Here is a 14795-nt window from a genome sequence, read left to right as displayed (position 1 = left end):
AAGGCATTGTCATCTTCTATGCGTTCCTAAGACTTGACTTGTGAATGTTTGAACTCCCTCCAAGACACCCATTTGGGGGGAAAACAGCAATACCAGAAAATAGGGGAAGTAATCTTTTATCAAAGTGTGTCTCCACATTTCTGGAACGGGAATGCTCTTTGACATAATGTGATCCAGCTTTGGGAAACATGTGGAAAATGACTGAAGGCTAAACAACTAATGAATGCTTATTGTTTATGTCTGGTGAAACACACATGTTTGTAGTGGGCAGCTACTGAGAGAGCAGCAGAGGGAGAGTGGCACATGTGAGAGGGTTTGATCCGCAAGGATCCTGATTCTGCTCTCTGATGCATGCGTCTGTGGTGTTATTGTAGTGTGGGAGGTGGGTGGTAAGTTTATATTATTCGACCACCCCACTCTCTTTCATTGCTAAAGAACTTGGGTCACATCTATCATGATATGTGTATTTGATTAACTTACTTTTTTGCTTCAGATCAATGTAGTCCTCCTGGGACTTTTGTCCAGTCTGCTTCCGCTCGGTTGTCACTAGTTACCACAGCCACAAAGGCAACATTGACTATATCGTACAAATGTATGAAAACAAACATTTGAGGTTAGTTTAAGGTTAGGACTAGGCATAATGTTAGCAGTGTGGTTATAGTTAAACTCAGATTATAAGAATATACATTTTAAAAATAGGCAGGGTTTTAATCGTAATTATGACTTTGTGGTTATGATAACTAGTCTACCGACGACCCACTCCGCTCCAAGTTGATGCTCTGCCACTCCCTTCCCCTAGAGGTCACCAATACCTTCACTTGCATATGAATAATCAGCCGATATCCTGATTTGTTGTGGAAGGAAGTGGCCTTACAGAAATATGTTTTAATATCCGATCGAGAAAAATAAACGTAAATATTAAAGTAGGATAGGTTAGTGTTTGAGGCCAAACTAAATAATTATTTAATAGCACGTTATTGGAATTACCAAACCGATTCACATTTGTTGGAGGGAATGCCAGGTGTTCTGTAGTGTTGTGCTTTACCAAACAGGCCGTAGTACAAACAAGCAGCAGAGATGACTGAGAATTTCGACCGAGCCCCAGGCGCAGGTAGAGCCCGTATAAAGCCAACAAGCCCCGGACTCGCAGATGTAGGAGGCGGGGATGCAAACTCTGTTTTCAACCAGCGTGAGCCTCTACGACAGCCTCGGACGTCTCCACCTTTGACTGAGAACAACACAAACACTAGTGAGGCTATCGGCGGAGGTAAGATGTGCTGTCAGTTCAAATATGCCTTTACTGTAAGTAATTTGCATTAGTTAGCTATGTCATAGACAAGAAGGAAAACCTTATAAGTTACTGGATTACTGTTTTAGTTACCAGTATCTTTGCCTACATTTTAACAGCTATTTAGCTAGACCTGTGTGAAGCTAGCCACAATAACGATTAGCCACAATAGTTTAATTTAGGGGTTCGCCTCCAAAATAAAAGTCCTCATTGAATGTGATTCAAACTGATACAAATAGTGGAATCATGCCATTTGGACTAGATAATACTAAACAAGACCGGAATGTTGTATGAATTCAACACAATACATAGTTCATTTGATACTAAAAAAGTTCAAGTCAGTTGAAATCGCACTGGATTGTATTAGACTTTAGATTTTCATTGGATGCATACTTGTATCAGAGAGGAAAAGGAAGAGAGAAGTCAAACTCGGGCAGAAAATCTCTGTACAGCAGGTGACGTTGTTTCGCCCACCAAGGAAGGTGTTTTTGTATGGAGTTCAATAGAGCCCCACAGTGGTGTAATAATTCCCTGTTTGACTACTAGGTTTTATGGGTAAGGGTTCCAATAGTTTTTCCACCATTCATTTTTTCCATAGGGTATTTTAGAAAACACTTAAAATATGGTCTGTGTTTCGTGTAGACTTACCTTGGTGTGACATTTTGATAACCATTTAAATCACTTGGACAAGGTGACTTATAAATATATTCAGCTCTATTTACTCTGAATCGAAAATGCTAATTAACACCAAAGTTGACATGCAAGACTACAAATCCCTGCAAGCTCCTGCACGTCATCTGTAGTTGACAACTTTGCTAACAGGTATTGTCAAATTAAAACTTGCACAAGATGGTTCACAGAATTGTCAATTTTAAAGAAATGTAGCCAATTTATTCATTACTACGTTTAGCTAGCATTAGATAGTAGAGGTGGACCGATTATTGGAGGACCAAAAAAAGCCGATACTGATTAATCGGCCAATTTTTTTCATTTTATTTATTTGTAATAATGACAATTGCAACAATACTGAATGAACACTTATTTTAACTTAAAATAATACATCAATAAAATCAATTTAGCTTCAAATAAATAGTGAAACATGTTCAACTTGGTTTAAATAATGCAAAAACAAAGTGTTGGAGAAGAAAGTAAAAGTGCAATATGTGCCATGTAAGAGAGCTAACGTTTAAGTTCTTTGATCAGAACATGAGGACATATGAAAGCTGGTGGTTCCTTTTAACATGAGTCTTCAATATTCCCAGGTAAGAAGTTTTAGGTTGTAGTTATTACAGGAATTATAGGACTATTTCTCTCTATACGATTTCTATTTCATATATCTTTGACTATTGGATGTTCTTATAGGCACTTTAGTATTGCCAGTAACAGTATAGCTTCCGTCCCTCTCCTCGCTCCTACCTGGGCTCGAACCTGGAACACATCGACAACAGCCACCCTCGAAGCAGCGTTACCCATCGCTCCACAAAAGCCCGCGGCCCTTGCAGAGCAAGGGGAGCAACTACTTCAAGGTCTCAGAGCGAGTGACGTTTGAAACGCTATTAGCGCGCACCCCGCTAACTAGCTAGCCATTTCACATCGGTTACACCAGCCTAATCTCGGGAGTTGATAGGCTTGAAGTCATAAACAGCTCAATGCTTGAAGCACAGCGAAGAGCTGCTTGCAAAACGCATGAAAGTGCTGTTTGAATGAATGCTTACGAGCCTGCTGGTGCCTACCATCTCTCAGTCAGACTGCTCTATCAAATAATAGACTTAATTATAACATAATAACACACAGAAATACAAGCCTTAGGTCATTAATTTGGTCGAATCCGGAAACTATCATCTCGAAAACAAGACGTTTATTCTTTCAGTGAAATACGGAATTCCTGTTACATTGCACAACCTTCAATTTTATGTCATAATTACGTAAAATTCTGGCAAATTAGTTCGCAACGAGCCAGGCTGCCCAAACTGTTGCATATACCCTGACTCTGCGTGCAATGAACGCAAGAGAAGTGACACAATTTCAACTGATTAATATTGCCTGCTAACCTGGATTTCTTTTAGCTAAATATGCAGGTTTAAAAATATATACTTCTGTGTATTGATTTTAAGAAAGGGATTGATGTTTATGGTTAAGTACACATTGGTGCAACAACAGTCGTTGATTGATTGTTTTTTATAAGATAAGTTTAATGCTAGCTAGCAACTTACCTTGGCTTACTACATTCGCGTAACTGGCGGGCTCCTTGTGAGGCAGGTCGTTATTGCGTTGGACTAGTTAACTGTAAGGTTGCAAGATTGGATCCCCCGAGCTGACAAGGTAAAAATCTGTCGTTCTGCCTTGTTCCTAGGCCGTCATTGAAAATGAGAATGTGTTCTTACTGACTTGCCTAGTTAAATAAAGATTAAATAAAGGTATAAAAAAATATATATATTTTTTTTTAAATCGGCGCCCCAAAATACCGATTTCCGATTTTTATGACAACTTGAAATCGGCCCCAATTAATCGGCCATTCCGATTAATCGGTCGACCTCTAGTCTCCTCTGAACAGTTGATGATGTGTCTTGAATTCTGTGAACGATTTATTTGGGCTACACTCTGAGGTGCACTTAACTCTGCAGCAGAGGTAACTCTGGGTCTTACTTTCCTGTGGCTGTCCTCATAAGAGCCAGTTTGGTCTTTTCCCAAATAGGGCTATCTTCTGTATACCACCCCTACCTTGTCACAACACAACTGATTGGCTTAAATGCATTAAGAAGTAAAGAAATTCCACAGATTAACTTTTAACAAGGCACACCTGTTAATTGAAATGCATTCCAGGTGACTACCTCATGAAGCTGGTTGAGAGAATGCCAACAGTGTGCAAAGCTGTCGTCAAGGCAAAGGGTGGCTACTCTGAAGAATCTCAAATATAAAGTATATTTTCAGTTAACTATTTTTATGGTTACAACATGATTCCATATGTGGTATTTCATAGTTTTGATTTCTTCACTATTGTTCTACAATGTAGAAAATTATAATATAAAGAAAAACCCTTGAGTACGCGTGTCCAAACTTTTACCTGGTTCTGTATTTTAATTTAGTTTATTTGAGCTTTTTCTGTTTTTCACTTATTTATTGTGTTGTTTATTTAGTAAATATTTTCTTAACTCTATTTTCTTAAAATGGCATTGTTGGTTAAGGGCTTGTTAGTAAGCATTTCATGGAAAGGTACACACACCTGTTGTATTCAGCATATGTGACAAATAAAATTAGATTTGGATTTGATACTCAGTGATTCATTGTGTTGGATTTGGCCTAAACATAGTGCTTTGAATTCAGGGCCGGTCCCGGCGACTCTGGGATGCTGGCCTTCTAGGTGGTGTTCCTCTGTCCAGTGTCTGTGTTCTTTTTCCTATCTTAATCTTTTCTTTTTAATGGCCAGTCTAAGATATGGTGTTTTCTTTGCAACCCTGCTAATTTTTGTATCTATGAACATTTGATCTCAATACAGTTTTCTGTTCCCAAAACTATAATATATTATGAACAGAGAGGACAAAGTTTAGTAGACTTTACTCTTTGCCAAAGTTTTTACAATTCCATTGTTTAGAAATGCAAGGGTGAATTGAGTTATTGCAGACGTGAACTTCAGAGTAGGCGTTCACTAATGGAAATATGCAAATACATGCTAGAACGCGCCAATAGGATCTCGCTAGCTTGTGTCTGGCCCTTCCCACCTCTTTGCTTGTACTGCCCACTGATTCATTTGCTCAAATTGGAAACAACAGGTTGTGGTCTATCTTGGGTTAGTTATAAAATCTTTGGCTGTACAGTTCCTATACACTGCCTTCAGAAAGTATTCACACCCCTTTACTTTTTCCAAATGTTTTTGTGTTACAGCCTGAATTTAAAAGGGATCAAATTAAGTCATTGACCTACACACAATACCCTATAATGTCAAAACAATTATTTTTTTCTAGATCCTGTTTGCAACAAGGCACTAAAGAAATACTGTCAAAAATGTGGCAAAGCAATTTCTTTTTTTTGTCCTGAATACATAGTATTATGTTTGGTGCAAATCCAACACAACACTGAGTACCACTCTTCATATTTTCAAGGATATTGGGGGCTGCATCATGTTATTGGTATGATTGTAATCTTTAAGGACTGGAGAGTTTTTCAGGATATGACAAATGGAATGGAGCTAAGCACAGGCAAAATCCTAGAGGAAAACCAGGTTCAGTCTGCTTTCCACCAGATACTGGGAGATGAATTCACCTTCCAGCAGAACCATAATCTAAAACCCAAGGCCACATCTACACTGGAGTTGCTTACCAAGAAGACAGTGAATGTTCCTGAGTGGCTAATTTACAGTTTTGACTTTAGTGTAATTGAAAATCTATGGCAAGACCTGGAAATAGTTGTCTAGCATTAATCAACAACCAATTAGACAGAGCTTGAAGACTTTTGAAAAGAATAAAGGGGAAATGTTGCATAATCCAGATGTGGAAAGCGCTTAAGACGTGTTCACATAGGCAGTTTGAAGTGACTAAAATCCAATTTATTTGCATATCCAATTCGAATCTGTTATCAGCCAAAAAGCACATTTCAAGCCACATTTCAAAGCAAAACATAGGTGGTTTGAAGTCGGGAAACAAATCTGATTCCTGGCCATAAGACTTATCTGACTGGTCAAATCAGATTATAATGTTTTGGCCCTCAAGTGGTATTTAGAATGTTATTTGTTGCCGGGGCTGCAGGGTAGCCTAGTGGTTAGAGCGTTGGACTAGTAACCGGAAGGTTGCAAGTTCAAACCCCTGAGCTGACAAGGTACAAATCTGTGGTTCTGCCCCTGTCATTGAAAATAAGAATTTGTTCTTAACTGACTTGCCTAGTTAAATAAAGGTAAAATAAATAAAACATTAGCTAACTAGCTTGTTAGTTGTTTACAAACAAATTTGTGAATGTGCTATAAAGCTAATCAGCTAGCTAGCCTAAAAATATCATTTGAAAGTTGGATTTGAGGTTGGACCTTATGATTTTGAACAATCAAAGCAATTGGGAAACGTCTATGTCTATGTCTAAACGTCTATGTCTATGCATTACCTTAGCTTGCTACATAACTTCTGAGTGATAGCAAGCAAAACCAACAATTAAAGCTATTTATTGACTGCTGTCAATTTGATCACTTGTAACTTGCTGCTTGGACAGTCAGTGGTCAAAAACGGATTTGAAAAACAAACTGATGAGCATCAAGGCCTGCGGTGTGAACAAGGCTTTAGATACTTAACCAGAAAGACTCAAAGCGGTAATCACTACCAAAGGTTATTATACAAAGTATCTTTGTAAATTAGTTATTTCTGTGTTTAATTTTCAGTAAACTTGCTAACATTTCTTAAAACATGTTTTCACTTTGTCATTATGGGGGTATTGTGTGTAGATGGGTGCATTTTTTAAAACATTTATTTTTAATTTATTTTGAATTCAGGCTGTAACAGCAACATATGGAATAAGTCAAGGGGTATGAATACTTTCTGAAGGCACTGCCACTAAGTATGCCCCCAATTCAATTATAAAGTCTAATACATCCAGTGCGATTTCAACTCTGCCAAGTAAACTAATTGTGCATTGTTGAATTTATGTAACATTCTGACCTTGTTTAGCATTATCTAGGCCAAACATATCATGAATTCACTATTTGAATCCGTTTGAATCACTTTCAAAGGCGAACTTGTATTTTGAAGGCGAAACGGAAAATCCACTTGTGGCTCATACTTATTATGGCTAGCTTCACACAGGTGCTAGTAAGTAGCTAGCTAGCATAGGCAACAAACTGGTGAATTTCCTGACAGTGGACCTCTAGCGTGAATTCTCTCACGGGCATGGGTTGAGCGCGCCCCGTTTGCTCACGTCAGCAATAGCTGACAAGCTATACTTTTAGACGACTCAAGAAGGCTCCGCACACGTTTCAGACAAACATTAGTAGCTACACAATTTAAACGTCAATTGAATTACGTCACTGAATATATTATACTAAAAGCGAGAACAACTTGAATCCCACCGTCACACCGACAAAAAATCGCTATTCGTCGCACGAATTACCCATAGCTAAATTGTAAGTCTTATTTTAGACATTGGTCAGTGAGCTAACTGCTAAATAAAGCGCAAGGACGGCGGCCAAATCAGGTCACATGACTAGTTATGTACATGCCACCCAGTGTCCCTGTGCCAGACTATTGCTAGCTATGGTCTTCAGTATTTCCTTCATTTCCCACTCAGAAAGCAGAAGACCAAGCAAACCCCACCAGGTCATTCACAACAACAGCACTCCTGCCTCCAAAGTGAAAAGGGTGGACTCTCTGGTGAACACCTCCATTCTGTCAGCCAACGCACCTGAGTTCTACCCTTCCAGCTCCCCCCCCTATGAGGTATTAAAGCAGTGTTCCCCCAACCTGGTCCTGAAAACCCACAGTGTGCAGGCTCCCCCCCCCCAGTACTACTAACACACCTGGCTGGTTCAACTTGGTCAGGGTTTCCCAAACTCAGTCCAGGGGCCCCTTCTGGGTGCACATTTTAGTTTAAAACGTGCACCCAGGAGGGGCCCCTGGACTGAGTTTGGGAAACACTGAACTAGGTTAACCAAGTAATAAAGCCCCTTATTAAATTAAATTAGGTGTTGTGGTGCTGGGTTCACACCCTGTACAAATGGATAATGATAATGGGTTGCATAGTACCTCATCAACTGCACTTTACATTATAAGGACTGAACTAGTGAATCACCTCATCCACTACCAATGTCTAGCTAGTATCCATATTTTTCACCAATCCTTAAATACCGGTATTCTCAATTTTAAAGGAATCTGTTTCGGAGGATGGCAGTGATGGCTATTATACTGAGACAACATTGGCTGAATTGGTTGAGGAGTTTCTCAGCCACCTAAACTCCTCGCCGGGGTCCTTTGAGAACGACATTGAGCACATAGCAAACATGCTGAACAGCTGGGTCACTACAGAGGAGACGCTGCAGGAATTGGTGGAACTCCTCTACACACAAGTATGTGTATCAACACACGCACGGTTCGGCCATCTACCTGCTTATGAATTTTATAGCACTGTCTATCTTTTTTTAAATTGGACTAAATTTGTTATGTTGTGTGATTCCTGTTTTGCAGTCTACTGTTATCCCCAATTTCTCTTACACGGGGGCAAGGCTCTGTAACTTTCTGTCTCACAACCTTGCACTCAGCCCAGCAAGTGGCAACTTCCGTCAGCTGTTACTAAAACGGTGAGCTTTGTTTATGTTAGTAACATTTTATCAAGTAGGCTTAACATCTACTTCATCACTTTTGTCATCATGGGCTTCGTGCTGATGCTTTATGCCTAACATAATGAACACTTGTAGCCATTCATACAGAAACACACTCTCTCTTCCCCCGGTAGGTGTCAGACAGAGTATGAACAGAGGGGTGTAGCGGTGCGGGGGGACGCAGACACTCAGAAGAAGTTCCATGCCTATGTGCTCTTCCTAGGGGAGCTTTACCTCAGACTGGAGGTGAGCAGGAGCCCCTCTGTCCTGTCCCAGTCTTTTGGGGTTCTTTGTCTCTGTGGATCTGTGCCATTTCAACCCCTCAACTTTGACACTTGCTTCCCATAACCCAACTTCCAATACCCCTCCCCCTAGATACATTTTGAGTTGATAATAAACTCTAGACAGAACCTAATCTCTTGTGGATAGACTACCTATACATAACTGGTACAGTAGATCTGTCGGCATGCTATGGGATCTGTGAGATAACGAGCAACAGTTGGGTTTTTGTCACTGGGTATTTGGACGTATCAGGATTGGGCGAAGGAGTTGCTTAAACAGATTCATTTTGACTGATGATGAACACAGTTGAAAATGTTGGAGGTGGGGGGCTTTGGCTGAGTTTCCTTTTGCAAGGGTGGAGACTTTGAAAACCGGAAATCTTCATTTCTAACTAGGGCTGGCACAATTATCTTATAATCGTATAATCAATCATTCTGGACATTAGCCATGGATTTTTTTTTTGTACAAATATCTTAATAGGGGGGATCCAACTTTATATTCAAGTAGATGCAGTCCTTTCAGAAAGTATTTCTATCCCTTGACTTATTCCATATTTTGTTACAGACTGAATTCTAAACGGATTAATGATTTTAGAATTTTTTGCAAATGTATTGATAATGAAATACAGATCTCATGAGCATAAGTATTCAGACCCTGAGTCAATACTTTGTAGAAGAACCTTTGGCAGCGATTACTGATTTTAATTTTTCTGGGTAAGTCTTTAAGAGCAGGAACATTCACTGTCTTCTTGGTAAGCAACTCCAGTGTGTAGATTTGGCCGTTTTAGGTTATTGTCCTGCAGGAAGGTTAAATCATCTCCCAGTGTCTGATGAAAAGCAGACTGAACCTGGTTTTCCTCTAAGATTTTACCTGTGCTTAGCTCATTACGTTTATTTTTTATCCTGAAAAACTCCCCAGTCCTTAACGATTACAAGCACACCCATAACATGATGCATTCACCACTATGCTTGAAAATATGCAGAGTGGGTTTCCAGTAATGTATTGGATTTGCCCCAAACATAACTTTGTATTCAGGACAAAAACTTAATTGCTTTGCCACATTTTTGCCATATAACTTTAGTGACTTGTTGCAAACATGATGCATGTTTTGGAATATTTTTCATTCCTCCTTTTCACTCTGTAATTTAGGTTAGTATTGCAGGATACTACAATGTTGTTGATCTATCCTTAGTTTCCACCTATCATAGCCAATAAACTCTTAACAGTTTTAAAGTCACCATTGACCTCATGGTGAAATCCCTGAGCGGTTTCCTTCCTCTCCGTCAACGGAGCTAGGAAGGACGCCTGTATCTTTGTAGTGACTGAGTATTACTAAACCAACCAAAGAGTAAATAACAAATTCACCATGCTCAAAGGGATATTTAATGTCTTCTTCTTTTTTTTATACCAATACCTACCAATAGGTGCCCTTCTTTGCGAGCATTGGGACATTTCCCTGGTCTTTGTGGTTGAATCTGTTTTGAAATTCACTGCTCGACTGAGGGACCTTAAAGATGATTGTATGTGTGGGGTACAGACATGGGGTAGTCATTAAAAAATCATGTTAAACACTATTGCACACACTGAGTCCATGTGACTTGTTAAGCATATGTTTACCCCTGAACTTATTTAGGCTCGCCATAACAAAGGGGTTGAATACTTATTGACACAAGAAATTTAACCTGACATTTAGAAATAATTTGTACAAAATTTGAAACATGTAATTCTACTTTGACATTATGTAGTATTGTGTGTTGGCCAGTGACAAAACAAATCTCAATTGAATCCATTTTAAATTCATGCTGTAACAAAATGTGAAAAAAGTCAAGGGGTGTGAATACTTTCTGACGTGACTATAGTTTACCCAATAGCAGTGTTCATTTTGACATGAAATGGGTTATGTTGGTAATCATTTTACGAGCAGAACAGCAGTGTCTGGAGGAGCAGAATCATTTCCCAATGTGATAGGGGTGTCACCAAGCTGTGTTGTATTCATTGTGTATGTCGTAGCTATTTTTCTAAGATGCATTATAAATTGAAAACATCTTTCAACAAAAATGACAATTACCGAGGCCATTTTTGCATGACAATTCATCTTCTCCCAAAATTCCATATTTGTCACAGCCCTATTTTTAAGCACGCTCCCCCCCAGAACGTATTCGAGCATCTGACCAAATGGTGCTAGATTTTAAATTCTGGGTTAACTGAGATTAGACCGAACCTGACTGCTGTCTTGTATTATTGGTTGTCTCAGCTTAAGAGTGCGAAAGGGCCTCCGTCTCGAGCTGAGATCCTGCTTACTGCCCTGAGGGAATTGATGAATGCCCTCTTCTCCAACCCCGTGGATGGAAACCTCATCTGTGCTGTCAAACTGCTCAAGGTGATTTCACACATTTTCTGATCTCTAATGTCAAGTTGATTCAGTGTTCCACATCGGTGGTACACTGTTAATTACTGTCTATTGAAAGAAATCTGCAGGCCACAATCCAAATGATACTATATTACAATGTAATGTCAAGCTTGTTGTAATGTGCAAGAACAATTCCCCTGTGTTACAATGACGTTTACCTGTGATGTCATCTGTAGTTGACAGGCTCGGTTTTGGAGGATACGTGGAAAGAGAGCGGGAAGTCTGACATGGACCAGATAGTCCAGAGGATTGAGAACATTGTGCTGGATGCCCAGTGCAGCAGGTTGGTGTGTATGTTACCTCTGCCAGATTCAGAAGTAAAATTAGGTAAAAGATCATTAGATATTAGGTAAAAGATGGGAGGATGAATGACTGCCTGTTGTGTGAAGAAGATGCTGTTGACGCCGAGTGAGTGATTTTACATACGACTGTCTTGTGTTTTCATCAGAGATGTGAAGCAGATGTTATTGCGACTGGTGGAGCTGAGGTCTAGTAACTGGGGCAGAGTCCATGCTGCTGCCGCTGCCGACGCTACACCTGACAACGACCCCAACTACTTCATGGTGAGGAGTGGGGGCTAGGGCCAGAGAACAACAAGCTTTTAAAATGTTTCACTCGTGTCTCAAAGCCAACTCCTGCTTTAAGCCATGGCACAAAAGGAATTGCGGGGGATCCAACATTTGGGCGAAACTGGTTTAAATGTTCAAATGGAAGTTCATGCCCACCAACCTTTCACCTGTGTTCCTTGTGTTTGTCTTTGTGTGCTTCTCCTGTCAGAATGAGCCTACGTTCTACACTGCAGATGGCACTCCCTTTACAGCAGCCGACCCTGGTAAGTATCAATCCTCAGCATTCATCAAGGTGAAACCCTGCAAACTACCCATTGTCCCTAAATTTATGTTTTGGTGTTACAGAATATTCTGAAAAATACCAGGACATCCTGGACCGGGAAGATGACTATTTCCCAGAGGCCTATGAAGAGAATGGAAATGAGTTGTGAGTATTTATTGTCTGTGATTTAGTATTGGTCATGTTCCCTTGCTTTTTTCAGTTGACTTGGTTCCCATGTGTGTGAGTCATACTGGAACTTAATCCGTAAAATATTCCTATGTTGTTCTAGAATGCTATTCTGGTCTAGAAAATTCCTCTATAGTTCTAGAATGCTGTTCTGTAGTTTTAGAACGTTCCTCTGTAGTTCTAGAATATTCTTCTGTGAGAACCATCAGACCACAGAAAATAAGTCACAGTGCTATTGTCACAAATGCCACTAGTATTTGTCTTGTGACCTTTCTGCCTCACTCCTGTGTGCATATGCCAATGCAGTGTTTCCCCTAAGATTTTTCTCAGCAGCGGAAGCAGAGTTAGCGGGGGTTTGGGTCTGTAATACGTAGATCTCCTTTTTTTTTTTTTTTTTTGCAGTGGCGGCCATGATTTAGCAGTGCAAAATGTCACCCAGGTCACAAACTGAGAGCCACATGAGGTTGACGACTTGTGTGTAACTGTTTAGCCCACAATTGAACAGGGGAAGCCAGAACCTCCGAGTCAGATGAGTCTGCAGACAAAACAGAAAGAGCGCTTAGTTGACCCGTCTACCTCCCACTCGACTGTGTGTGCATGCCTTTTCCTTTAGAGGACTGTGACTTTGATATTTAGTGGTACACTGAATGGCATTTGAAACAAACCTTTATATTCCCTTAATAATTTTGCCTGCGTTTTGTGTGTTCCAGATCATTCAATGACGAGGATGAGATGGACCCTGAGATCGAGGAAGCTTTTGAGAAGTTCTGCTTAGAGTCTGAGAGAAAAAGACGACCATGACACTAGTATGAGAGCATAGTGGGAGACTGAACTTACACATATGTTTCGTGTTCGACTTGCTGGAGTGCTTGCGACTGGGGAAAAATCAAAGATAACCAGCAATTGATATGTTTCAAAAATATATATTTTTTCGCAAAATAAACTGTGCATAGTTTGCACTTCAGTTACAGGCTATTTTCTGGCTGGAATTTGTGTTGGTTGGAAGATTGGGGACAATCAACTGAATCATTATTTCCTCTGAGTTGTAGCGACTGTTCTGAGTGGGGGGAGTTAGTTTTCTGCTTCTTTTGATTATTTCATAAATGCTACTTTCCCTCAATCTTCCTCATAACGCTGTTGGAAAAAAAGTGTGTGAGGTGGATTTTAGACTACTAAGTAGCTCAACAGCAGAGTAGCATCATCAAATGTGTGCGTAGTTTGATTTCATACTAACTGTATAAGCAACAACAGAATATGGGGTTCAGCTACAGGGAGTAGTGCAGGGGAGGCAACACTCAGAACATTTACAATACAGGGCTTTTTCGGAAGAAGAAAAAAAATATGCTTAGACAGGCCACCAAGTATAAAAATAAATAACGTTTTCAGGAAATTAGCTTTAAAACTGATTTTTTTTTATCTCCGCTCCATGGAGAAGTCTGCAGAATTGCAGGAAATTGGATAAATATGTTGTTTTTTTTACAATCTATACCGCCAAGATGAGCCCGACGGGCCAACCGTGCTCATTGCCATGCTTCCTGCCACACCATCACCTAAGCCCCTTTTTTGATCTAGAAAAAAAACCTTGCAATAGAAATGTGATGTATAGAACGAACACTGGAATGCGTACAATTTTGCTACATGGGGCTTATAAATACAGTATTCATGAGAATTGTCTGTTCTATAAGGTACTTCTCTGTTTTCAGTGTTCTGAATGTTGCACCCTACTGACAACCAGGGAAATTTTGTTAAATTGCACATTGAGGATTTGGCCAATTAGTTGGTCAACCACCCTTCAACAAGCTATGCATTTAAGGAGGTGGGTTTGTGAAACTAATAAAAGAGCTAGAAATACTGAATACCGTCAAGTGGCAGCAAACTGTCTGCAAAAGAGAGCTCCAGTTTCCACTTTAGGGATGTTTTTGTTCTTTTACTGGTTCAAATGAGCCTTTTTAGAATTGTAATTTATTGGAAAATTGTTGAGGAGTACAGTACTGGGGTTTATTCATTACGGAAACTGTTTTAAGAACCAAACGGAGCAAAACAAACAAGTTTATTTTGGACAGGTCCCTCCTGTTCCATTTGCTTCAGTTTAAGAAATGTTTTGCAACAGAATTGGCGGAATGAATACACCCCTGGCTCTGGTATCGTTTTTAATCCAATTTGTCTATTGAACACGGCTTTAAACCTTTTGTAGTCCTGCAGTTTGGACCTGTCATTGAGAAACACCACTAAAACAGTAATCTCTCAAAGGATGTACCTGCAAGTTAAAATTTTTCTTCATCAGCAATTAATCAACCCCATACAAAGGAATGTTTGTACATATTAACAGTATTGTTTGCCTGCAATAAATTATTTAAAGTATGAGTATTTCACTGCCTGACTCTTATTTTGAGTGTGTGCAGGATGTTGCGAAATGTAAGTTACCTGAAAAGCACAGTAGATGACGCGGATCCTTTTGTCCACTACTAAACTGTTCACTAGAAGAAGAATGAGCATCCATCCAATGGGAC

At 39.8% G+C, this 14795-nt stretch overlaps 2 protein-coding genes across 2 annotated transcripts in view; both read left to right on the top strand.

The window, feature by feature from the left end:
- Positions 1–14795, top strand: part of LOC139411134 (myosin regulatory light chain 2, atrial isoform-like) — a 167068-nt gene that overhangs the window by 101454 nt on the left and 50819 nt on the right. The window lies entirely within an intron of this gene.
- LOC139411127 (polyadenylate-binding protein-interacting protein 1-like) lies at positions 805–14649 on the top strand. The gene is made up of 11 exons (XM_071156999.1): positions 805–1267; positions 7550–7698; positions 8127–8324; positions 8443–8555; positions 8711–8822; positions 11113–11238; positions 11445–11551; positions 11717–11831; positions 12046–12100; positions 12183–12264; positions 12996–14649. Exons 1-11 carry the CDS (start codon positions 1078–1080, stop codon positions 13084–13086), a joined length of 1338 nt encoding a protein of 445 aa, XP_071013100.1. The 5' UTR covers positions 805–1077; the 3' UTR covers positions 13087–14649.

Source organism: Oncorhynchus clarkii, chromosome 6 (genome assembly GCF_045791955.1).
Source record: "Oncorhynchus clarkii lewisi isolate Uvic-CL-2024 chromosome 6, UVic_Ocla_1.0, whole genome shotgun sequence".
Lineage (NCBI taxonomy): Eukaryota > Metazoa > Chordata > Actinopteri > Salmoniformes > Salmonidae > Oncorhynchus > Oncorhynchus clarkii.
Note: the sequence above shows the minus strand (reverse complement) of the source record. Positions and strands in the feature narration are given on the sequence as shown.